General features: G+C 36.9%; 1 protein-coding gene across 2 annotated transcripts; it reads right to left on the bottom strand.

The window, feature by feature from the left end:
• Window positions 1–748: 748 nt before the first annotated feature.
• rbm25b (RNA binding motif protein 25b) lies at window positions 749–26,614 on the bottom strand. Of its 2 annotated transcripts, XM_079639363.1 has the most exons (19): window positions 26,346–26,482; window positions 25,106–25,229; window positions 24,252–24,301; window positions 23,672–23,716; window positions 22,825–22,992; window positions 21,734–21,791; window positions 21,433–21,599; window positions 18,506–18,691; window positions 17,246–17,329; window positions 13,250–13,518; window positions 11,482–11,608; window positions 11,286–11,375; window positions 10,859–10,932; window positions 9,485–9,635; window positions 7,155–7,578; window positions 3,806–4,098; window positions 3,603–3,701; window positions 1,485–1,532; window positions 749–1,401 (listed from the first exon to the last, which is right to left on the bottom strand). In XM_079639363.1, exons 2-19 carry the CDS (start codon window positions 25,209–25,211, stop codon window positions 1,309–1,311), a joined length of 2,532 nt encoding a protein of 843 aa, XP_079495489.1. In that variant the 5' UTR covers window positions 25,212–25,229; window positions 26,346–26,482; the 3' UTR covers window positions 749–1,308. The 2 variants fall into 2 exon arrangements, with proteins under 2 accessions (XP_079495489.1, XP_079495490.1); XM_079639364.1 differs by lacking the exon at window positions 23,672–23,716 and having other exon boundaries at window positions 26,346–26,614.
• Window positions 26,615–26,969: the final 355 nt, after the last annotated feature.

The following is a 26,969-nucleotide window of genomic DNA, read 5'->3' as shown; positions in this document are numbered from 1 at the left end:
ATTCTAGATAACCCTAGAAATCTGGATATTAAAGACCTGAACAACTTAAAACACGGTAAACTTTTCCTGTCAAAATAAAAGTGCAGTAAAAAGCGCTTTTTTTTCCCCCCTTTGTAATTTGTATGGAATTTGTAACTCTTACATTACCAGAGTACAAATGCCACAAATTAATACGTATACGTGTAAAAGTATTTTACACCACTAAAACATTTTTTTTTAAATAATTTAATATTCAAGAGTTAATTTTACTGTCACAGCGATTGGTCCGTACTCTGGACCACAAAACCAGTCACATGGGTCAATTTCTTTTAAATTGAGATTTATACATCTAAAAGCTGAATAAATAAGCTTTCCATTGATGTGTGGTTTGTTAGGATTGGACAATATTTGGCCGAGATACAACTATTGAAAATCTGGAATCTGATGCAAAAAAATCAAAACATTGAGAAAATCTCCTTTAAAGTTGTGCATTTATGTTCACGATTGTGCTGCATTCACTCACAAAAATACATGTTTTATATATTTACGGTAGGACATTTACTAAATATCTTCATGGAATATGATCTTTACTTAATATCCTAATAATGATTTGTGGCATAAAAGAAAAATCGATAATTTATTTGGCTATTGCCACAAATATACCGGTGCGACTGGTTTTGTGGTCCAGGGTCACATATGCAGTAATTAACATGCAGCATCAAAGCTGAAAGCAGGACCGAACATTATAATAATATATGCACACACAAAATGATTTTACTAAAAAAAAAAATTACTTTTATTCAAAACACATCCACTGGTAAGTACAAAAACAAAGACAATCGTTTTCATGTAATTCAGTTTAGTGAGAGACCGTCTGAACAGTGTTGGGGTCCAATCAACTGGTTTTGTTTTAGCGAAACAACTGGGGAAAACTCTTTGGTACGGTTGGTGAGGGTGACCAAAAAGAACACAAAAATGGTAAAATCACAACCTGGACATGATTGGCAATCAATACAATGAGGAATTTACAATGGGCACTCACAGAAAGAGACGCTAACCGGGCAAGATGACGCTACTCTGAAGATGGATTCAACAGGAAGGCCCTGAGAAATCAAACCTCTTCCTCTCGGTAGCTAAAAACAGACGTTTAGAGTCGGTGCCGAAGTCTTATGGACGCGTCTGGGACGTGAGAAATCAAACGGCTCAATATTTATTATCTCCAAAGGTTGGAAAATGGTCGAGTTTCCCAAGTTGTTTTTAAACCTAGATGAGCTGTCCAGCCCAAACGGGAAGTAAAAAAAGCAAAGTTCATCTGCGTTCAATGCTTGTTCATTTCCCAAGTCCAATCTTCTTGGCTTCAGTTTCATAAATCAATAGCCTCCACATTTTAACTATGAAGACCTCAGCCTCTTCATCCAGCACCTGAGGAGACGAGGGGAAAGAGTTAGATGATGTGAACATAATTGGAGCCGGTCTTTAAAATGGTGCGACAAGCTTAAACTTACCATCGCGACGTCATCTAAGATCCCTTGTGGTGTACTGTGGGCCATTACCTGAGAAGAAACAGCAGCAGTCGAGCGTAAACAATAATTGATTTATCTGGAAGTCGCTTTGGATAAAAGAGTCTGCTAAATTATTTGGTACGCTTCAAGCCCCGTTCACTTTGTCACTGTATGTCACTAGTCTCCGTACTGTGTGGTCGCTTGTGGGCGTTCCTAGTATTGTCGCTCTAATGTGATTGGTAGACTGCACGTCTGGCCATATCTATACTTCAAAACACCATCACAAGTGATATATACAACTATATAATTTTAATTTGACTAGGAATTAGGCTCAAAAGAAACAGTATGCTGTTGGGAGAGTGTTTTTATATTACCACAGCAGTGTTCAGTGGATTAAATCATTTACTAGATTACCGATCGATCAATTAACAAACTAAACTCACTCATACTGTCATAAATTACTAAAACGTCATTCGAATTTGACAAATAATACATTTTCTTGTCTCGAATAGTCAACATAATGCAGGGGAAACTGTAAAGTGAACTACAGTGTGCTAAACGCATCATAAAATTACAACGCTCGAACTATAAATGTATGTATTAAACTCACTGAGGCTATGTTCACACTTAGCGTCTTTTTTCAAACTGCCAGCGTCTGTTCTACATTAGAACCCTATGGAGTAAACCGTTTTTTCAAAAAAGTCCTGAGCGCTTTTTTAAACGCCACCGCCGGCGTCTTTTTCTGCAGCTCAGAGCGTCTTTTAAAGTTGAAAAAAGTTTAACTTTTCTGAAAAGAACGCCCTACGTCAGGCGCCTTTTTGACAGCTGACCAATGACAAGCGAGTAGCGAGACCTGTCGTTTCCATAACAACAAGAAAAATGGACAAGGTGCCGGTAGAAATACTAATCGTCCTTGTTTCGGCGCACAAGGAGCTGTTTGATATGAGTACACAACTCTATCATAACATACATCACAAAGAGGCTGTGTGGGCACACTACTGTTGCAGCTGTTGTTATAGCAACAAAAGACGCGCTCGGCTGCTATTTGTAACCGAACGCGCAGCGGTTTTTTTTTTTTGCTAAAAAAACGCCGTTGTTAACTTTTTTTTGTCAAAAAAGACGCTAAGTGTGAACGTAGCCTGAGACTGTCGACAGTTTATTTTCTATGCATCATTTTATTATATTGGTATGTGGTTACTGTAAAATCATATAAAACAGTGAAATCGCCCTCGAGCTCTTCTGTCTCGCCTGCACTCAGATGGTGACGTAACGTGAGCTCCACTGAAAGGCTTCTTTCCTATTGGTTGTTGCTCGCGAAAATTGCTTCTCATTTGCATAAAGTTGAAATTTCTGAACTTTTGTCGCATGTCTCGCGTCGCTTGACACACCCCATTCTGTCGCCAACGGTCACTGTCGTATACATGATATACCACAGATATACCCGTGCGACTCGAGACTGGGTTTGTGGTCCAAGGTCACATATTTGTGATATTTACCCCAAAAGCATTTTTTTTCCTTTATAAATGGCTTTTCCCTCCTAATCTTATTAAATTTATGCCTCATCTCTCATTTCAAATTCTTAAATTTGATCAATAAATTCTATTAGAATAATAAGACACTAGATGCATTTCCATTACAGATTTGCGCGAAACTTTTAGATTTTTTTCTAAATGTCGACAAAAAACTATTGCGAAATAATAATAATACATTTTATTTATAACGCACTTTTCATCAGAAAGATCTGAAAGTGCTACAGGATTAAAACAACAACAAAACGACAGCGTTTCCATTAACCGATGTTATGTGACTAAACCGTAATTTCTTCCTCTCGCGATAATCCTTCCAGAAATCATGGCAACGGCTGTTGGTATGTTTATATATATCCCAGTCACCGCACTGGCCATTATTATTAATGGAAGGAGACGTGTGTGTGTGTTATCCAATCATTAATGGCGAGGAAAGACTCTTATACTTGTGAGTGTTTCTCCCTCATTTCTGCTTTGAGGCGTAGAGACTTTTTTGCGATAAAAGGGAGTTTTTGCGAAATTGATGCGTTTCCCTTTTTTTTACCCCAGTATGTTAATGGAGTTTAACAGACTCTAATGAAGAAAACGGTCTTACCTTGGAGCAAACAAAGTCAACTAATGTGGCTTCTTCTTCACCAATGTACTCTACGATCTTCTTATTGATCCATGGTCGAATACGCTTCTCCATAAGAGCCTGTGAATGCCGGGAAAATTCAAAAACACAAGTTATACAATATTAAAACGCAGCTTGGGAAATGAGCAGCCACTCCTCCATGAAACGGCAAACACCGCTCGTACCGTGTCGACGACGGACCAGTCGAGCGGGTAGTTGAAGAGCTCTGGTTTGGCAGTGGGAATCTTCTCGATCAGACTCTTGATGTGTTTACGCTTCTCTTCCGTATTGACTCCTTTGGCTCCGTCAAGCGCTCCCACATCGACTCCCTTCTCCTCATCCTCGTAGTCTAAAGGCACCAGCTTCCTTTTCCGAGGCGCCTCGTCCACCTCGTCGTCGTCGAAACGGTTGAAGACGCTTTCCACCGGCAGCTTCTTCCGCTTGGCTACGCTGGGCTGTCCCGGGCTACCGGATGAACCTTGCGATGGGATCGAAACAAACATTTCTTTAAATATTCGCTTTATGCAATACGGATTGCTTTCAAAGCAGCTTCACAGTAATAACCAAGAATATAACAGTGTTAGTTTTGCAAAGTTGGTGAATAATGAAACATTTTTTTAGCATTAAGGCGAGACACTACAGGTGAATAGGGAAATATTTGTAACTAGCAGATATTACCATGAAACTTTCCCAGTTGATTACCTACATTAAGATGAGAAAAAAATTTATTACAAGTTTTCTGTAATTTATTGTTTAAATATGCAAATTAGGCATTATCTAATTAAATATGCACTAATTTGCCTATATTTTAAAAAACAAAATCTCAGAATTGGATAAAGCCAGGTTCAAAATAATTTTTTCATTGTGTTCACATATTAGATGGGAAAAAAATTACAGAGGGATTTATGGATATCTACTTTTGTTATCCTGTAAAACAGAATATTCTGTCAATAGCCTTAAAAAAATGTATTTTCGCCATGTTTTTTGGAATAAAATGTTATATAAATCAGGCTAGGAATAATATATTTACAAATCCCTCTGTAATTGTCTTCATAATATAACTAGTTACAAGACTGGAAAGTTTGGTGTGTATAGGTGCTACTGAAGAGGAGATTTCGGACTTGGAGTATGAGAGAAAAGTCATTTTGAGAAAAAGGCATTTAAAGATTTGTAATGTAAAAAAATCATACTTTTTTAGTGGAAACAACTATTTACTGACACAATATCTCATCAAATCATTAGCAACAACAATACAAACCACCTAAATCACATCAAAACTTATAAACACAGCATTTATGGCCTTCAACTGAGCAGAAAAACAGTCAAAAACACACATCTGAGTGTCAGAGCGCGTCACGTGATGCATCTGAACGAATCACGTTGTCAGAAATTGACATCAGCCAATGAGATTTCGCTTTTAGGGTTAAATGCCCATTTTACTTTCACGATTGGTTACTGATTAAAAGGAAATTACCATATTTGGATCCGACAGCATTGTACAGAAGAGAGAGAGCTTTCCAGACATGTGCGTGATTAAAGGAAGAACACAGAGATCGCGGAGCAGCGCGTTGATTTAGAACGGCAACTTTTGTTGAATTTCAGAGAAATCTACAGACGCAAATAGACAGTTAGTAAAATAAAGACCTAAATGTGTATTTTGGACTTTTTTTCAGCACAAGTCTGAAAGAAGAAATGTTATTGAAGACAAATAGCCCAAAATCTCAAAATTGACCAGTGAAAAAAAAACTATGTTTTTGCCTGCCGTGTCTCGCCTTAAGGCCTCAATTTTGAGATTTTGGGCTATTTGTCTTCAATAACATGTCTTCTTTCAGACTTAAAAAAAATAAAAAATCAAAAATACACATTTAGGTCTTTATTTTACTAACTGTCTATTTGCGTCTGTAGATTTCTCCTAAATTCAACAAAAGTTGGCGTTATAAATCATCCGCTGCTCCGCGACCGCTGTCTGCACCCCGTCATCACACACACACACACACACACCGTTAGAAAGCTCTCTCTCTCCTCTACAATGTTGTCGGATCCAAATATGGTAATTTCCTTTTTATCAGCAACCAATCGTGAAAGTAAAAGGGCTGAATGCGCAATCTCATTGGCTAATGATAAATCTTTAAAGCCCGTTTTCTCAAAATTACTTTTCTCTCATTCTCCAAGTCCGAAATCTCCACTTCAGTCGCACCGATATACACCAAACTTCCCAGTCTTGTACCTAGCTATATTATGAAGACATTTACAGAGGGATTTGTAAATATATTATTCCTAGCCTGATTTATATAACATTTTATTCCAAAAAACATGCTGAAAATATTTTTTTTAAGGCTATTGACAGTATATTCTAGGGGTGTAACGGTACATGTATTCGTACCGGACCGTTTCGGTACAGGACTTTCGGTACGGTGCACATGTGCACCGAATGCAATCTTTCACGTAAATTAGGCTAGTTTTGTGTGCGGAACATAACGTTACATCAATTCCGAGTTTCCACACGAACATATTAAGTGTCGGAAGTCTCCGCGTTGCACTGATTAAATCTGATTAATCGTTTTTGTGATTCAAATACATGTAAAATATTACCATAACATCTGTCTTCCTGTGTGCGGAAATTTGTTTATGTTGCTGTGACAACAAAACACGTGCAAGCGCGCCTGTGTTAAGAGAGCTTGTTGCTCCATGAGTGCTGATGCGCTCATCTGTGGACATTTCCGAATGCCTTTCTGTTAAAAGCGGGCTTTCCACACAAACAAACGTACATGTGTCATTAGTATGAGAAAAAGAAATTGGATTTTAACTCTCGGGTCGGGCTCGGACATAAATAAAGATCACCACATACACGGCACGCTCGCTTTAGCCCAGCCTCTCGCTAGCTAGCGTCACGGCCAATATTGGTTTGAGAGTATTTTATTTAGTGGAGAACTTTGCAGCAGTATTTTATTTCTTATTCTTTTTTTATATATATCTTTTTTATTTATTAGCCTAACGTTATATTTGATTAAAAAGTGTGTTTAAAAAAAGTGTAAACAAATTGTTAAAAAAAGAGTTTATAATAAACAACCAGCAGTTTGAAAGGTCTAATGTTTTGCGTTTCTTTCCCTTACTGTACCGAAAATGAACCGAACCGTGACTTTAAAACCGAGGTACGTACCGAACCGTGATTTTTGCGTACCGTTACACCCCTAGTATATTCTGATTTACAGGATAACAAAAGTAGATCTCCATAAATCCCTCTGTCATTTTTTCCCATCTAATATGTGAACACAATGAAAAAAATATTTTTAACCTGGCTTTATCCAATACTCAGATTTTTATTTTATGTATGCAAATTAGCGCATATTTAATTAGATATTGCCTAATTTGCATATTTAAACATTGAATTACAGAAAACTTGTAATACATTTTTCCATCAACTGGGAAAGTGTCATGGTGATATCGGCTAGTTAAAATGTTTACCCTATTCACCTGTAGTGTCTCGCTTTAAAAAGACATCCTGATCCAAACCCTTTCTGAAGTCAAACTCACCTAGTTTGAGGCTAAGGCCGATCTTGGGGCGGTTCTCGTCCTGGAGCAGGACCTCTGGTGGCGAGTTCTCGTGAGGGATGATTATGCCACAGGGCGACTCTTCTCTGGGCGTGTTGGGAGAGGCGTTCCCGCTGGCTGAAGACACTGAGGGCGCGGACATGATGGGTCTCATGGTGGGTTTGAGGCAGGGTTTAGGCTCCTCTTCATCCTCTAGCTCCTCCCCTTCCTCAACATCATCGTCAGAGGGAACGTGAGTGTGAACGTGAGTTTCTACGACTGCCTTACGCCGATCTCTGTCTCGTTCTCGTTCTCGGTCTCGTTCCCTGCCTCGGTCTCGCTCTTCTCGAGAGGGTTTGTGTTCTCTCTCCTCCTCAGGCTCAGGCTTCACGGGCGGCTGCCGTAAACGCTCTGCCTCTTCCTCCATCTGATCAACACACACACACACACACACACACAAATCAGTAAGATATGACACAAAAAAACAGCACAGCAGTGATGAAGATGGTTCGAAGCCACAAAACACACCAGCCAGCACTGAGATCAATCACAATAAACACTTTGATTTGCAAAAAGAAAGTATTTTAAAGTCTAAAAAAAGAGGGTCCCATGAAACACTGGAATTACATTTTTTTAAAAAGATAGCATAATGTACAATTACTGACTCTCTATGAAAAAATATATAAAAAAAACTTGTAAATTAATTTATTTTTTCATTAAAAAAAAATAAGTAAAATAATTTTAAAAGAACTATATTCAAATATAGTACTTTATAATTAATTTTTTTTTATTAAAGGCCCACTGAAGTGCCTCGAAAAACGCAGCGTTATTTAATGTGTAGACGTAATTTCCACAAACAGGAAGAAAGGGCGGGCCATATCAAGTAGCTCCTCCCCTTTTTAAAATAGCCAATAGCGTTTTGTTTATATCACAGCTCAGTTGAGCTCGGTAAAGCTGTGTTTGACAGATTATGACAGTCTAATAGATTCTCCTTTCAGATTTAATATGAAAGCAAATCAGTGAGCGTGATCATGCTGAGGATGTGTAGATTGAAGAGTGTGTAAGTTATGTTGGTTCATGACACCGGTGTTTTCTCTTCTGCTCGTCAGTGCCGTTTCTAATGCAGAGTCTGTCTAACCCTTTCTCCTCATAATCTCCTCCATATCGCTTTAAAATACAGCAATCTGTGCTGAATTCACATGTGTCTGATACGGTTTCTGGTCAGCGGCGGTTCTCATGACACTCGACTTGGTACTCAAACATTTTATCACTAGCCGTGTTTCCATTACCCTTCAAATTGCGCAAATGGAAATTGCGAATTGAAAATACGCCCAATGGAAACACGTAAATTTCGCAAAAGAGTTTTTTACGCTCGCATGATGAGGTTTTTCAGGCAATTCGAAAAATAAATATTTCGCAAAACTGCAAAGGAAACAGTTTTTGCACATTTACAGTCACCTGACGTAGATGACACGGTGTGTTTGGACAGAATACGAGACAGAGATCTTTATTCAACTCATAAAAGACAAAAGAATTACAAGAATACTGGATTCTAAACCTCAAAGAAATGCCACAATCACAAGCAGAAATGAGGAGAAACACCCAGAAACACTCAGTATAAGAGTCTTTCCTTGTCATTAATGCTTGGATAACACACACACGTCTCCTTCCATTAATAATAATGGCCAGTGCCGTGACTGGGATATATATATAAACCTACCAACAGCCGTCGCCATGATTTCTGGATTGACTTATCGCGAGAAGGAAAAATTACGCTTTAGTCGCATAACATCGGTTAATGGAAACACCGTCATTTCGCAATAGTTTTTGTCGACATTTAGAAGAGAAAGGAAAAAAAAGAAAAAACGCAAAAGTTTTGCGCAAATCTGTAATGGAAACAAATGAAAATCTAATGAGAAGCTGAAGTGCAGTGATGTCATCAAAATCATTGATCTTTATTGGTGGAAGTGAGAGACTAAGATTTTGCTTATATATTAGGCGAATTCTCTCATTGTTTTGGAGCACACTAGCTTATAGATAACAGTAAGGCTAACATATTCATACTAAAAGCCAAAAAAAAAAAACCCATAAATTTAGATTTTTATGGGGACTTTAAAATGGTTATTATTTTATCAACATATTAAAATAAATGTAAAAATAAATACATTCAAATATGGTATTTAATTACATTTTCAAATACAATTTTTACTCATTTAAATATATTTTTTTAGATTATTTCATTTGATTAAAATGTTTTAAAATAAATAAATGACTATAAATATGTGCAAAACCAGTAAGAGAGTGTCTCTGGAGCAGTGCAGTCGTGGACTCACTCTGCGCAGCTCAGCGTCTGGATCAGGGTGTCCTTCTGCTAGCAGCCTCTGTCTGATCTCCTCCAGCTCTTCCTTCTCTCGCTTCCGGTCACGCTCATCCAGCTCGACCTCCTTCTCTCTGTCCCGCAGGCGCTTCTGAAGAGCGCTGCCCCTGCAGGCAAAGCAGAGGAACACACACCGTTTAGGTGTTGCATACTGTACTCAAAAATGTCATGAGATAAATCTGATATTACATTTCTGAGAATCAGATTGTAAAATAAAAATGGCAGTGTTTGCAAGTTCCCAGGCTGCCACAATGAGATATTATTATTGTTTTGAGGCCCAGCCATTAATTACATGAACTTTCTTTTACTCGAAAAATTTGAATATGGTGCAGAAGTTAATTTATTTCAGTAATTCAACTTAAAAGGTGAAACTAATATATTATATAGACTCATTACATGCAAAGTGAGATATTTCAAGCCTTTATTTGTTATAATTGTGATGATTATGGCGTACAGCTTATGAAAACCCCAAATTCAAAAGTAGAATATTGCAAAAAGGTTTTCATAAGCTGTAAGCCATAATAATCAAAATTATAACCAATAAAGGCTGGACATATTTGCATGTAATGAGTCTATATAATATATTAGTTTCACCTTTTAAGTTGAATTACTGAAATAAACAAACTTTTGCACCATATTCTAATTTTTCGAGTTTCACCTGTATTCCATGTGCTCTTAAATTGTTTTATAAATAACTTACACTACAGGTTTGATTGTATGAAGCCTGATGTATTTCAGGTTTTTCTGTGTATCTGTTTTACACCACCTGTTTTTTTTTGTATATTTTGTATAAAATGTTGTCTTGAGTATGTGTTATGTTTCGCTGGAATCCTCCTCACACAGTGGACAGACGAACATGGACAGTATCTTTGCAGGACATTATATCGATGAAACTCTCAACTTCTCTTATGCATGGATCCAATGCTAAGACTGTGAATTTATAGCATGCTGCTTTTAATATTGTGTCAACTTTTTTAACATCCATGTAATACATTCTATATTTGTACTTGTAATTTATTTTTTATTTATTTTTCTCTCTTGAAGTCTACCAGGGATGGGTTCTAGATTTGTATAGTTGCTTTTTGCTTTGTATTTTTTTGTTTCTTGACTTTAAAAAAGAAAACTCAATAAACAGTTTAAAAAAATAAAATTAAATAAATGTATGTTTGATACATTTCAGGGTTTTGTTCTACAATATCCTGCCTTGTCAAACTCTTAATAAAACTAACTACCAAGGTAATATGCAATTTCAGATACATCTGCCTCTTAATGTGGTGTAAAAAGATAAATTAAAGATAAATACACACAGTGGCACACAGACAGAACTCACTTGTAGTATTTGGGGTCGTCTCTGTCATCATCATAGTCTTCCAGAAACTCCTTCAGCCGTTTCCCTTCTTTAGCCTGAGAGGATTATATAAAAGAAACATTCAGACATTAAAACAGAAACATTCTCTCTCTCTCTATATATATATATATATATATATATATACACAGGTGAAACTCGAAAAATTTGAATATGGTGCAAAAGTTTATTTATTTCAGTAATTCAACTTAAAAGGTGAAACTAATATATTATATAGACTCATTACATGCAAAGTGAGATATTTCAAGACTTTATTTGTTCTCATTTTGATGATTATGGCTTACAGCCAGTAATCCAGTGTGAATAGGGCTTAAGCCTCTTCTTGTTGACTAACATTTGGTCGACTATTAGTAACATCCCCTAAAATACACTGAGAACAAAGTTGTTTAACCATTTCACGCCGGCGTTCCTCCTCCCTCTCGATCTCCTTGCTGTAGTCTCTGGCTTTCTTCCTCTCTCTGAGCTCCCAGTTCTTCAGGCGCTGTTGAGCGACAGTAAGTAAAGAAAATAAATAGCCTATCGAAACACAGCTAATCATCCAATAAGGTGATCAGACAGACTGAACACAGAGAAAGAGAGATACTCACCTCCTGATACGCCGCCTCTTTCTCTCGCAGCTTCCTCTCCAGTTTGCGCCGTTCGTACGCCTCTTCTTCATCTTCCTCACGATCGCGCTTCTTATCCTTATCTCGGTCTCTATCGCGACTCTGTTCTCTGAAAACAGACCGCACCCAATCACATGTGATACGTGTCATTTATCGTAGACCCAGAAATTCAGTTTTTGACCCACAACATCTGAATATTGTTGCTATAATGCTTTATATAATGTTACTAACTACTTGTTGCTATATTGTTGCTGAATATGGATGCTGCACACTAGTGGTGGATTGAGGAGAGATCCCTGATATAATTATAAAGCGCTTTGTGTGTACAGTAGTACATATGAAAGGCGCTATATAAATGCCTCATTCTATTCTATATTTTGGCTTTTATTTTTTATAACTCTACAAAAAATATTATACAAAAAAGATAAGCAATATGTATATTGTTATAAATGTAAATTATTATACATTAATATTAGATCAACATAAATGAGAAAATGTGTGTATACAGTCAAACCAAAAATTATTCAGACACCAGATATAATTTTTTTTTTTTTTTTTTACTGATGGGTGCAGGACACTATAGTTCATTTATGCAAGTAAGGATAGCAAAATAAAGTAAACTGTGAAATATTATACCCAAAAATTCTTTATAAAGTGGACTAACAGTAAAATGTATAAAAATTTGGGACCAAAGATTACTCAGACACTTTGACCGGACCATGTTCTGCTGAAGTGTTTTTCTGTGATTGCTAATGTGACCTTTTTACACCACAGACTGAACAACATTAAGCATTGCTTGGTAATTGGTTGACCTAAATATGTATTAAGTAGAGATGCACCGATTGATCGGCTGGTGGTGACCGGAACGACTGGCCGGTCAAATGCACTCGGGCGCCGCATGATTAACATTGCGCAACATCAGCATCACACATGCACACGGAACGCACATGTAGGAAACCTTGTGAATTACGGCCGTTTCACACCGCAAGCGTGAGCAGCGCGTTTTTTCCCCCAGCGTGCATGACTCGTGAGCAACAGTGAAGCGCAGGTTTCAGCGCCGAGTCTATTTCTGCTGCGCTGCTCACGCTCAATAAAGTGAAAGCACACTTTTGATGGACAAAATAAATATGATTTCACACAAAAAGTGCCCGAAATAAACAGAATTTGCATGTCTAGTGTGTTTTAACAAGAACTGGAGTAGCTAAGTCAGAAAAGAAAATCAAGACTTCAAAAATATTTATAGAAAATGTACCCATTAAACTTGTTTTCATTATTCAGTTTGGGTAAAAGTATATGGTGTTTTATTTATATTAAAAAAACTAATATATATATATATAAAAAAAATATTTGTGTGTGCTGTAAAGCGGTTAGAAAAAATAAAATGGGAATCGGGTAAAATCGGTATCGGCCAAGAAAATTGTAATGGTGCATCTCTAGTATTATCTAATTGTGTAGTTAAATTTAACAGCTGACAGACCTAATTAATTTGTGAGTAACAGAAGGATGGCAAAAATATCAACTGATTTGATAACAGATCTTGTCATATTTTATTACCATTTTCTAAACTGTAGCGAATAAACTGTGATAATGTTGAAGGTGTCTGAATAAATGTTGGTTTGACTGTATCAGTGCTGTCCCCTAATAGTCGACTAACCGACCAACTGTGTTGGTCGACAATATTTTTTGTAAAACAATATTTACAGTTGTAAAGACCAACTGTAAACGAGACACAACACAACGTTTCTTGTACCTGGATCGGCTGCGGTCTTCACTGATGTCACGACTTCTGTCTCTCTCCCAGTCCCTCTCTCTCTCACGCTCTTTCGTGCGCTCGCGGTCTCGATCCCTCTCTCTCTCCCTCTCGCGTTCTCGCTCTCTCTCGCGCTCCCTCTCTCGGTCCTTCTCCCGCTCGCGGTCTCGTCGCTCGCGCTCCCTCTCGCGCTCCTTGTCTCTCTCCTTGCGTTCGCGGTCCAGCTCTTGCCTCTCCTTCTCTCTCTTTCCCTTTTCTTCTTCCAATTTCTGTGGGAAAACGGGGAGGGAAGTTTTCAGATTAGCAACTGCTCATGCACAACATGAGTACATAACACAATATCAATTTATGAGGAAGTGGTTTACAGTCCATGCCATTCACATATCCGCTCATATTAAGGGACCAAAAGTCTAAGACCATTAGAGGAAATTATTCTAATTAGCATTTAGTTTTAAATTTGTATTATATTATCAACATAAGAAGTGAAAAATTTAAAACAAAACGATGATGAATCTACAGACTCACATCATCAAATATTATTTGATAACTAACAAAAAAATCTAAGATAGAACATAAAATAATAATTTAATTTTGAGTTTTGAGTTTGCAATTCCTTTTGGTAGTGCTAGTGAGATAGAAATTACACACTTTTAAAATGTTCTTCATGCATGTCAGGATTGTCTTACAATTTATGTGGAGTCTTGGACTTTTGATGACAGATAAAAAAACCAAGCAACTGTTCAGCAATTAATCAAAGGAAACCTGGAAACCACTTTTAAAAAATATAAATTTGACATTGCTGCAACTGAATTAGATGAGAAACAGTTGAGGGCGCTGTAATATCCTTCTCATCACATGATCAATAGAAAGAGGCTTCAATCCTTGTGAAACTAGTTGTTTGTGCACTTACAGGTGTTGACTAGCCACTCACAGCGCTTCCGTGGCCCTACAAGCCTTTAATGTTAGGCCTGGGAGGAAAAGCAGGTCAAAGGATTCACAAGAACAAAAAAATAAAAACTATTCTCTTTGCTTGCAACAATCTGACAAACAACATTTTGAAAACATTGTGACAGGAGCATTGCATACTGCATTTGTTAAGATTTGTTTCTTTTTCTTTGCAGTTTCTTTGTGGTTTGGATAGAAAAAGCAACAAACGAAGGTGTAGAGACTGCTTACCCCACTGCAGACGACACGGGCCTCAGAGGATCTGACCGAGCAATTATGAAACGCACCGAAGCCCAGCATGACACCCACAGCTTTAGTCTCATTTCAACAGCTCTATTATTAAAATATCCGTCCAGAGAGACGTCCATCAACAGCTTCTACTTCCCAGAAAACTAAAGTCTCATGGATTCATTATAAATACAATTTAAAGTGTCTAATTTTACTCACGAACTATTTTATAAACGCTGAACCATGGGTGTTATGCAACTCTGAGCATCAGCAGCAAATGAACATGTAGACATGAGGTAAAGACAAGACAGAAATTTAGCAGAAAACAATTACATAAACATATTAAAAGGACGCTTCTGCATTGACTTAGATAAAGATAAAGTGACGCTGTTCTTAAATAACGTTTCTACTGGTTAATTTGGGTTGTATTTAACAGGGAGAGCAAGACAGGATAGATTAGTAGGCTATGTGAATCTTTAGATCGTGGTTTATATCAAGTCTTTATTAACTAATATTACATTAATAACAACTTGCGCATTTAAAAGTGTTGCTTTATGTTCTGAGTGGTTTGTAGCATGTTGCTACTCACTTGCGAGGGTGATGTCAGTGGTTACTAACGAGTACAATTAATTTAAAAAAAGCCTACAATAAAATAGATCAATATGCTAATATGATGATTTGCTGCTCAAGAAACATTTCTGATTATTATCAATTATGAAAACAGTTGTACTGATTCATAATTTGGTGAAAAAAAAAAAAAAAAAAAGATTAATCAAGGATAAATAAAATTGTGCAAAAAATTATTTTTTTAACATTGATTATAATCAGAAATGTTTCTCAAGCAGCAAATCATCATATTAGAATGATTTCTGAAGGATCACATGACACTGAAGACTGGAGTTATAATGCTGAAAATTCAGCTTTGATCACAGGAATACATTATATTTTACTATATATTCACATAGAAAACTGTTCTTTTTTAAATTTGTAATAATAGATCACATTAATACTGTATTTTTGATTAAATAAATGATTTATTTTAAAAACATGAGCACTTGCTAGGGTGATGGGAGTGGTTACTAACTGGTCCAAGTCAAAAATATCCCACAACGGGTCAATTCTGGTATATTGCTCGTGTCCCTCCTTCAATACAAGTCTATGGGACTTTTTGCAAAATTGTAATTCTGATCAATTAAAAACTCAAACTGCATGATTTGAGGAATTAATCATTCATGTGTTAAGCACAACTGACGCAAGATGAATGACGTGTCGATGTTTAATGCCTAGTGTTTCTTAACGAATTAGCTGTAATTTTTTGTACTTGAAAAAAGGGGTTTTATTCTGTGCGACTTTAGCTGTACAAAATGTTAAGACGAAAGAACACGTAAAAAGTAGACATTCAGTGAACACACAAACACTTAACAGGAAAAGAAAAGAGTGCAAGCAAGCAGGAATGTGGAGAGATGTTGACAGACTCAATCACAAAGCGAATTCATACCTGCAAAATCTTCAGAAAGTCCGTGTGCTGTGGAGGGGCGCCCCCTACTTTTATAAGAGCCGAATGGGCCAAATCACTGTTATTCAAGTCAGCAGTATTTATTATAGCACCAACATCACTTTTACTAGCAGACCCACACAGGTTCACCGGCCGCCCATATCTTCTTGGAGAACCATAAAATATGCAGTTCACCAGCTTATCCCTTTTATAAACACCATAGAGTTGATCTCACACACATTTTTGACACCCCTTGAAATGATTTCGATGTTAAAAACCCAAAACGAGAATATCAGATCGAGTCGGTGCAGTTGCCCCTGTGCAAGTCCTCCTGAAGGGGGCGCCCAGTACAAGTAGAGAAAAATGGAAAGCTCATACTTACATCCTATCCTTGCAACATTTTCCAAAGCTGTGAGATTCATCTTGGTTTAGTCACCATATGATCTCTATCATAATGGTGGGGTTTAATGAATAGATTAGCTTTTAGGGAAGTGCACAGAACGTCCATGCATTGTATGTGTGACTACATTTCCCACCCTTAACGCGTAACTCTCGTCAAAATGCAACCTAGGGTCTTTTTGTGAATCTACCCTGAAGTTGTAATTTCAATGAAAAGCATGATAACTTAGCCACTTAGCTCATGGCAATATCTATTCACATAATAATAATACACTTCATGACATTTACTCATATGGAGTCAGTTCATTCGCATTCGGAGATCGACTATTTTTGACTGACAAAATGCCGGCGGCCGGAAACAACAACAACTACAGTGAGTTGTTCAAAAGCTTTCTTTAGTAAACTCTGTGTACACAAACAATGTAGTCAATGCTGGAGTTCATGTGTAGAGCCCCTGGTGATACTTCGAGCAAATTTTAATGTTGTGTCGAGCCGCATTAGTGTTTAAAAATAGCAATTTTGATGCTATCATAGTAGTGTCTCATGCACTCCCATTCAAAAGGCAATTTGACCCAAAACGAAAGAACGGTTAATCTTAAATGTGGCGTTTCCATCCTAATTATGCTTTTAAACGAAAGTTTGACTCTGGGAAGATTCACAAAAAGACCTTAGGTTGCATTTTGGCGAGAGTTACGCTTTAACATGGAGGCCACGCTACAGTTTACACAAACCAGTGATAAAAATGCTCTGGACTCAAATGATGCCTAACTTCTGCACTATATCAAGGTAAATCTTAAATATACCGTAATAAAAGTTTTGCTGTTTACAGGCTAAATATCTACTCATGCTGGTATGTTGTCAAACTAAACTAGATGTAAGAGGCTGTTGTGCTCTACCTGTGATGTGGAGTAAATTAGCATGTATTTTACCTTATGGGTATCGCGGAATTTGTTGATCTCCCTGGAAATCAAATCTCTTTTGTCATCTTCCATTTCCATGGCATTGATGTCATCCTAAACAATGACAGAAAATGGAGAACATGGTCAACCTGTGACCCTGTATCTACTTATATAATAGTGACATTATGGAAAGCAAACATGTGGTGATCACTGCAAAGAGATGTGTCTGACATTTATTTGATCAAAAGGGAAATATTAAAATTTTAACTAATGGTTTTCTATTTTAATAAACGTAAAAGCTGAATTTTCTGCATCATTACTCCAGTCTTCAGTGTCACATGATCCTTGAGAAATTCTAAAATGCCAATTTCCTGCGAAATTATTATTGGTGCGAAATTATTAATATTGGTTCTTATCATCAATGTTGAAAACAGATTTTGCTGCTTAACATTTTTCAGGATTCTTTGATTAATAGAAAGTTTAACTTCAAGTTAAAATATTGAAATACATTTTTTGTAACTTAACATGTCTTCTTTACAATGACTTTTGATCAGTTTAATGCATCCTTGCTGAGTATTAATTTTTTTAATTGATTTGATCAATGATTTAATTGATTGATTTAATTAATTAACTGTTTTTAACAATTGTTTCTTGAGCAGCAAAGCATCATATTAGAATGATTTCTGAAGGATCATGTGACTCTGAAGACTGGAGTAATGATGCTGAAAATTCAGCTTTTATCACAGAAATACATTTTAAAATATATTAATTTATATAATACATTTAAATAATACATATGACTCTGGACCACAAAACCAGTCACATGGGTACATGTTATGCAATTAAGATTTATAACATCATCTGAAAGCTGAATAAACGCTTTCCATTGATGTATGGTTTGTTATGATATGACAATATTTGGTTTATTATTAACTATTGAAAATCTGGAATCTGAGGATGCAAAAAAAAAAAAAATTTTGAGAAAATCTCCTTTGAAGTTGTGCATTTATGTTCACGATTGTGCTGCATTCACTCACAAAAATACATGTTTTAAATATTTACGGTAGGAAATTTACTAAATATCTTCATAGAACATAATCTTTATATCCTCATGATTTTTGGCATAAAAGAAAAATAGATCATTTTGACCCATACAATGTATTGTTGGCTATTGCCACAGATATACCCGTGCGACTCGTGACTGGTTTTGTGATCCAGGGACACATATATACAAATGTCTTATAAAAAAACATTACAGAGAAGGACCAGCCAAGATGAACTAAAGCCAACCTCGCCCTTCTTGTCTCTCTTCTTTTTGCGGCGACTCGACTCGTCGTCCTGTGATGGAGCATTGAGCTCGTTTGAATACTCCCGGATCAGGCCGTCAATGGCACCTTTGACAATTTGGTCCCGCTTCTTCGTTTCTTCATCCAGAACCTCCTCTTCCTCGTCGCCAGCATCCTCTGCCTTGCCATTCTGCCAGATACACAGAAGATCATAACTCAGAATCTTTTTGTAGCAGAACGCATCTGACACTAGCTATGTTTCCATCTCAAGTTGGTGAATTTAACTTTCCGTATTTTCTGGACTATAAGCCGTACTTTTTTTTCATAGTCAGGTGCAACTTATATATCAAAATTAATTCATACTGACTGAGATGAACCAAGAGAAAACATTACCGTCTACAGCCGCGAGAGGGCGCTCTAGTTAGCGGACTTGTTCAGAAGCGACACCGAGGAAGAACTCAATGTATTCAGTGTTGTGGAATGAGATCGGGAGCTTGGTGAACTTGCTGACCGGTAACTTGTTGGTCTCGCTGGCTAATGTTAGTTTAGCCTATTCAGCCTCCCAGGAATATATTCTTTATGCTATTGTGGAGCTGAATAACTGTTAATGTGTTACGCTAACACACCGGACACTATCCAGCTGTTGTTCTGTGTGCTGTTGTGGAGCTGAATAACTTGCCTTTCCAGATTAAATGTCTGTTATTGGATTTTGTGAAATAAATTTCTAAATAAATGAGACTTATAGTCCAGTGCGACTTATATATGTTTTTTTCCTCTTCATGACGCATTTTTTGACTTATAGTCTGGAAAATACGGTATGCGCAAAATGGGAATATCGCATAAAACATTTGCGAATAAAACAGCGTTTCCACACAGTTAGTCGAAGAAAACATAATCGCCACTTCCTGATAAACAAGTGCTAAATATCACCAAGAAAAGTAGGAGAAGCTACTGTATATAATAATTTTGGAATAAAATAAATTACTTGCATCTCAGATCGCGCAGACGAAACGCAATAAACGCATTTCGGAGGCGGATGCCTGATGTTTGGGAACGCAGTCGTGTAAGACTGGGAGGGAATTATACTGAACCACTTTGATAAACTTTGCTCAGGCATTTCAGAATCACCTGTTATGGCAATTTTTTATTCTCATTGATCAGTAGTAGATATTACAAGGTAGTCTGTGTCACATGTTTCTATTGTATGCATGTTTGGGTACCTGGGGAAGTGGCTGAGTGTGGCACTTTGGGAGCATATGGGACAGGACCTTTGACCCTAGTATTGACTTTTGGTGGTCTTAAGTGACAACTAAGTGATCAAAAGAAACTTGTATAACAATGGGTCTCTTATCTATAGAGGGCATGGCAGAAAGAAACCTGCTGGAGAAAGACCTTGAATATGGTATAAAGGCTGCCCATTGCTTCCTGTCTGATGTCTCACTCACCCTGCAGCGTAACAACTATGTGGCGACTGAACCTTCTTGCGAAAATAAATACCTCTCTTTTTATAAATTTGACTGAGTGTCACTTACGCAGTGATAATGTTTAATGAGTTTTTTTTTGCCACAACACACCAAAACAGCATTTCAGATGCTGTGCAACGAGATCGGTCCGCTCGTTATGCCGACCCATCGCAAAGTCATGTGACTTTTTTGATGCACATTGCGGCAAAATGTAATATGCATTTGAAGACACACATACTCTTCTCATACAAATAAGTAAACACTGTTTAAAGGGTTAAATCACCCAAAAATGAAAATTCTGTCTGTAATTACTCTCCCTCATGTTGTTCAACCCTGTAAGACTTTCGTTCATGAAGATATTTCTGATTAAATCTGAGAGCTGTCTCACTCCTCCATAGGATTCTATTGTAATTTGAAACTTGCCGGCCCAGAAAGTTAGTAAAGACAATGTTTAAAATAGTCCAAGTGACTACAGTGGCTCAACCTTAAGTTTATTAAAGGTGGGGTATGTGATTTGCAAAACGGCTGGCAGATTTTGAAAATACACAACTCAAATGGTCCTACCTTCTTTCCTTTGACTCCACCCATTCAAAGAACATGGACATGGATGGGGGGAGGGGGGGTGGTACGACCGATTGATTGACGCACTTACTGTCCAATGATTCTAGGTGGTCTTGGAAATGATTGGCTGGAGTTTTTCGAGTCCTGCCCGTTCCACAGATGATTAAATTGCTTAATTTTTAATTCAGTGCTTCTAACTCAGTGGCTGTAAGTGGGTTAGGAATAGGATTTTAAGTGATTTTGAAAAAATGGCCAAAAAAGATAATTACATACCCCACCTTTAAGCGACGAGAATACTTTTTGGGCGCAAAAAAACAAACAAAACTAACGACTTTATTCCACTATTTATTATATTCTCCGTGGGCCTGAGTGTGTTTGCGTAGTATATCTGCGCAGCGCGTCTGTGTTGTACGTCACCACGTAGGCTCCCTATTGGCCGACGCTGGTCATGTGTCTGTTACTTGTGACGTACAACATAGAAGCGCTCCACAGATATACTACGTAAACACACTCAGGCCCACGGAGAATATAATGAATAGTGGAATAAAATCGTTTGCTTTGTTTGTTTTTTTGCGCACAAATAGTATTTTTGTCGCTTGATAAACATATGGTTGAGCCACTGTAGACACTTGCACCATTTTAACGATGTCTTTAATAACTTTCTGAGCCGGCAAGTTTCAATCCCTTAGAAGCCTATGGAGGAGTGAGACAGCTCTCAGATTTAATCAAAAATATCTTAATTTGTGTTCCGAAGATTAACGAAAGTCTGACGGGGTTGAACAACATGAGGGAGAGTAATTACTGACAGAGTTTACATTTTTGGGGTGAACTATCCCTTTAAGTAATTAAGTAAACAGCCCTTTTTTAGTTTAGTATCGGCTGGATATCAAACTGGTCTCATACTAACTCCATTTTCACTGGTGCTTTTCTTCTTTGCTTTCCACTCGTCCAGTTGTGCTTTGGTTTTGGCATCGACTTTGACCAGAAGTTTCTTTTCTCCAACCTGCAACTCGTGTAGCAGCCGTAGAGATCGTAGAGTAGATTCAGGCTCTTTATACTCGCAGAAACCAAACGCTGAACGCAAATGAACAACAACAAAAAAAAATCGGTGAGCAGCCAGTCTGACATATTCACAACTTTCACAGTCAGGCAAGGCAACAGACTGAGCTTAAATTAACTGAGATGTTGTATGTTTAAAACATATTTACCTTGCAGTTTACCTGAGGCACCTTGAACTCGTTTCCAGCTCAACACCAAACCACATTTCTGAAACACAATTGGTCATCGTCAATATCAAACTTTTAAACCAAGAACTATTTCACTTTAGATTAAAACTCAAATTATTATCAAGTGGAACTATTTCATGATCTCTGGTGCAAAGTCCTCTACATTGCTGAATGCATAACGGCCATTTCACACCGCTAGCGTGAGCGGCGCGCGAGTAGCGTGTCAGCGCGACTACATCGTCACTGCAGCTGCAGACTCGCGAGTATTCACACCGGAAGCGTTTGTACAGTGTCACAGCAGCGGTTCCCAGGCTATATATAAGCAAGCATTTGCTTATATGTACACCTGTAAATTTGTTTTTACAAGTTGGTCATTAATTAACTTGAAGTTTGTTAAGATGGGGAGGTGTACAACAATTGTATTGATGTAAATGGTAAACAGCAAAAACATCCAAGAAAACAGCTTTGATCTTGTCGTTTCAGTCATACTTTATATATTAACAAGACAGCAAACATAAAAAAAAATATATATAATAAAAAAAAACCTACTCGGGTTTGATTTGGGTAGTGCTATAGGCTATGTACCTGTCTGTGTATTACATAAGCTAAAAGCAAGCTTGCATATATATATATATATATATACATACATCATATTTTATGGCTAGTTTACTAGTTTTTTTTATAAATATAATACACCAGACTTTCACCCAAACTTAATTAAAAACAAGTTTAATGGGTCCATTTTCTATAAATATTTTTGAAGTCTTCATTTTCTTTTCTGACACAGCTACTCCAGTTCTTGTTAAAACACACTAGACATGCAAATTCAGTGCATTTTGGGCACTTTTTGTGCCATATTTATTTTGTCCACCATCTAAAGTGTGCTTTCACTTTAATTGAGCGTGAGCAGCGCAGCAAATATAGACTCGGCGCCAAAACCTGCAGCTTCACTGCTCGCGGTGTGAACGCACTCATTGGTTAACATGCACGCCGAAAAAAATATGCGCCGCTCACGCTTGCGGTGTGAAACGGACGTTAGACTGTATTGTTATTCTGGATGTGGTGATACTTACGGCCAGCAGTTGTCTGATGAGCATGTCAGAGGCTTTCTCAGAGATGTTTCCTACAAACACGGTGGTTGTGGGACCGTTGTCATCGTCGTCTTTTGCCCGAGCAGCCATGCTTTCCTTCCTGGGAGCAGCAACTTTACTAACCACAGACATCGCCGTGGGCAAAAGAACCTGATACATCACAGCACAATTAATACTGTAGCCATGTGACGAAAAAAAAAAGTCCTTGTGACTTATATAAAAATGGCATATGGTTTCTCTCTGAAATACTGATTCAAAAGTTCATTACTCAAGAAATGCATGGAAGCATTTCAATGGCATATTTTTGTGTATTAAAATGTTTCTGTACAAACATATCGTCGCTGTGCGTCGGAAACCTTGTATGTCCAAAACCGCTTTGATTATTTGGAATCAAAACCTGGACTTTTCAAATAATTAAACGCTGTGTATATGTGGTCAGACACTTGCATGTGTCGTTAATTAATCAAATAAAAACCAAAATCAAGCTTCAAATAGAGTAACGAGGTTTTTGACCAGCAAATTTCGGAGAATTTCGGACATACTAGTTTTGTCTGTCATTTGAACAGCCACATCTGAGGCAGTAAGTGCATCTCATTTTCATCAACTTACTGGTTATAAAGATAATTGTAGCCATGTGGGCGCTCCGTCACATGGCCAAAATCTCATGTTATAAAAGTGCTTTGAACAGACTAGCATTGGCTATGACTCGACTACAAATGCTAGACTAAGACACTCTTCAAATACATAACACATTAGCCTAAATATATATATTGTGTTTCTTGAGTAAAGAAAACACTGTACATATTCAAACAACCAGCTCTTTATTTACCGTTGAATTGCAAACAAGCAGAGACGGTCCAAACTGCGTCCGCCACTTCATTCAAGATTCAAGAAGCGGGTGGAGTTTGAGTGACAGTTTGAGGATCCAATGGAGATACAAGGTTTAGTCACAAGCTCTTTTTAACACTTTTCATGTGTTAAATATTTGCAAAACCCACAGAGAGACATAGGATGACCAAAAGTAATGATTTATATATATATATATATATATATATATATATGTAAAAAAAATTAACGAAATATGGTTACGAAGTTTCTGTACGACAGCGACGATACGCAATTAAATATTGCAGTTTATTACTGTGCATATCATCCTTTCTTGTGTTATTTTATTGAAAACCCTGCCTCGTTTTAACTAAATTGTTACCGTCTTAGTTCTTCAGTATCAAACATTTTGAATTTAATTTGCTGCGATAAAAAAACATTCTTTTAAGCGCATTTCTGAGCAAAAGTCATCAATAAATAGAGATGGATGCTTCAGGAAAAAAGGGGAAATTGCTTACATACATTTAGACTGGATATTACTAAACATCTATGAATAATTTTTCCCTATAATAAACGAATATTACCGTAGGGGCTTGAGTCATAATCCCCATGTGGACAGGAATCATTGGGGTTCCTAGAGGGAGAAAAAAACAACAACAAACACATCAGAAAATATTCACCCTAACTTGAAATTGTCATGTTATAACAATGCAAATCAGATTTAAGACAATTTAACATAAACAGTTCAAAGTTCAACATGTTACATTTCTCAAAAACATTTGATCAATTCATAACCAACTCAAATAGGGCTTGTTGTGAATTAAAGATTATTAATTAATCAACTTTAACTTTATAATGGTCCTTTTATGATGATTTCATTTCTCTGTGCCGTTATGGTTATAGTTGTGGTGTGGACACTGCTATTCTTTTATAGAGTCAGAACTATATCATTATCGACTTTGAATACACAGAGCAAGCAACACAATGCTGAAATAATCAACAAAGTTGACACTAAATGCTCGGGACTCCCATTTACAGGTGAAACTTGAAAAATTAGAATATTGTGCAAAAGTTCATTTATTTCAGTAATTCACCTTAAAAGGTGAAACTAATATATTATATAGACTCATTACATGCAAAGTGAGATATTTCAAGCCTTTATTTGTTATAATTTTGATGATTATGGCTTGAATCTTATGAAAACCTTTTCACAATTCGGGGTTTTCATAAGCTGTAAGCCATAATCATCAAAATTATAACAAATAAACGCTTGAAATATCTCAGTTTGCATGTAATGAGCATGTAACGCTTTTATCCAAAGCACTTCAAGGCATACATTTCTCGAGCATGTGTTCCCTGTGAATTGAACCCATGACTTCGCCATTGCTAACACAATGTGTCTACAGAAGGTCTGATTTATCTAGTTTATCTTCATTACCGGGAGGCATCGATGGTGGAAATCCAGCAAACTGTGGTGGAGGGATTCCTGGTGGCATCGCTGGGATGCCTATTTGTGGCCGGTTGAGATGAGGAGGGAAAGACATCTTGGGCAAAACACCCACCTTAAACAGAAGAGAAACACACTTCATTACCAACAGGGGCTTGTCAAGATATGCCAAACATGTTTGGGTTTAGTTCTGCAATTCCCCTCATATTTTTAGTATGCAACGGATTATTTTACTAATACAAACACAGATGAATTGAATGTACATACAGGGTTAGTAGTACACCCAAAAATGAAAATTATCCAAAAATGTACTCAAGCCATCTTATTGACCCACTCGAGTCTTATGGATTACTTTTATGATTGATGGATGGATGCACTTTTTTGGGCTTCAAAATCTCAGGTACCATTCACTGCCATTATAAAGCTTGGAAGAGCCAGAATATTTTTGTTTAATATAACTCAGATTTTTGTCCTTCTGAATGGCTTGAGGTTGAGTAAATTAAGGGATACTTTTCATTTTTGTGTCAACTATTCCTTTAAGTATAAAGATGTTAAATTGAACATTTAACAGGGTTATAGCAGATAGTCAAACACCAAATCAGACAAGCTGATTTCAGGATCACTGACAGCTCTAAATCAACCAGAAATCGACCTGAAATCAGTTGAGATGTCTGAAATTATCTAAATGAGCTGAAATCACCCTATTATAATTAAAAAGACCTCTAAACAAGCGACTATAAACATGTGAACAATCTGAAAGTGCTGAAATCAACTTGAAATCACGTGCACAGACTGAAAATCAACATAACATGAGTTTGAATCACTGAAATCGAGCTGCGAGTAACGGGAAAAGCTGGAATCAGCGGAGTGCTCTTAAATCAATTCAAAGGCCGATTTCACATTGCTATAACGTCTTCCAATGTGACTAATCATTGACGTTAGCTAAGCAAGTAAACAGGTGTATGATAGCTAACGCTATAAAGTGCGTAAATTATATTGCTTTAGTTGTATATAATAATTTCAAGCCAATAAATCAGACTGGTTCGTCAGAAAATATCAGCGGGAATCAGTTCAGTCAGACCGGGTTACAAGCTAGCCGCAAGCTAACGTTACCAAAAAGCCTTTATTTTGACCTTTCTCAGCGAATTATTTCGTTTTATCAAACTCATGTGCGAGACAACGAAAATATGAACTCAGAAAGATAACTAATAGTTTAATATATATTACTCACTCAAACCAAATCGATATCCACTCGCTTCTCGCACGGAAAGTTCACCGGATCCGTGGTAAAAAGCAACGAGCGATCGAACCTGCAGTTTCCCGTGAAATGGAATTCTGGGAAAATAACCGGCAAGTTAAAAGACCTCTGATTAAAAAAATAAAAACTATTACAAAAGAAAACTAAATTAAAGAAACACATTAAAAGCAAATGGAAAGTCAGCACAACAACCAATCTTGATTTCGTTCATTGATTTTCAGCATATTTCATCTTTTACATAGAATTAGATTCAGGATGTACCTCATTTAAATAAAAATAATTTATATAGAGAGACATTTTTCGTTTATTTGAACGAAAAATAGTTTATAGATATAGTTTAAAAATATATTATAGTTTTTAAGCATTCAAATAATTAATTAAAAGAACAACAGCAATATAGCATGATAATAGTTACCATTCTTTAATTGAAATAATTTGGATGAATTGTTCATATTTAATATTCACCATTGCAATATATATATATATATTTGGTAAATGTAAACATTTTGTTTTATTCCCTGCTGTTATTAGCAAGTCATCCCACATTATGTCCCTATAAATTGCTGGTCTATTATTGTTGTACTTTTTTTTTTTTTT

The sequence above is a fragment of the Phoxinus phoxinus genome (assembly GCF_949152265.1).
Source record: "Phoxinus phoxinus genome assembly, chromosome: 16".
Classification (NCBI taxonomy): domain Eukaryota; kingdom Metazoa; phylum Chordata; class Actinopteri; order Cypriniformes; family Leuciscidae; genus Phoxinus; species Phoxinus phoxinus.
The sequence above is the reverse complement of the archived record's forward strand: the minus strand, read 5'-3'. Positions and strand labels throughout refer to the sequence as shown.

What these genes read in the sequence shown, in the direction of transcription:
- rbm25b (XM_079639363.1), bottom strand. Translation starts at nt 25,211, where the DNA reads ATGTCTTTCCCTCCTCATCTCAACCGGCCACAAATAGGCATCCCAGCG. An exon ending in AGAGAGACAAGAAGGGCGAG is followed by an intron (nt 17,330 to 18,505) that starts GTTGGCTTTAGT and finishes GTCATTGTTTAG; the next exon opens with GATGACATCAATGCCATGGA. An exon ending in GAAGACCGCAGCCGATCCAG is followed by an intron (nt 11,609 to 13,249) that starts GTACAAGAAACG and finishes GTCTGTTTTCAG; the next exon opens with AGAACAGAGTCGCGATAGAG.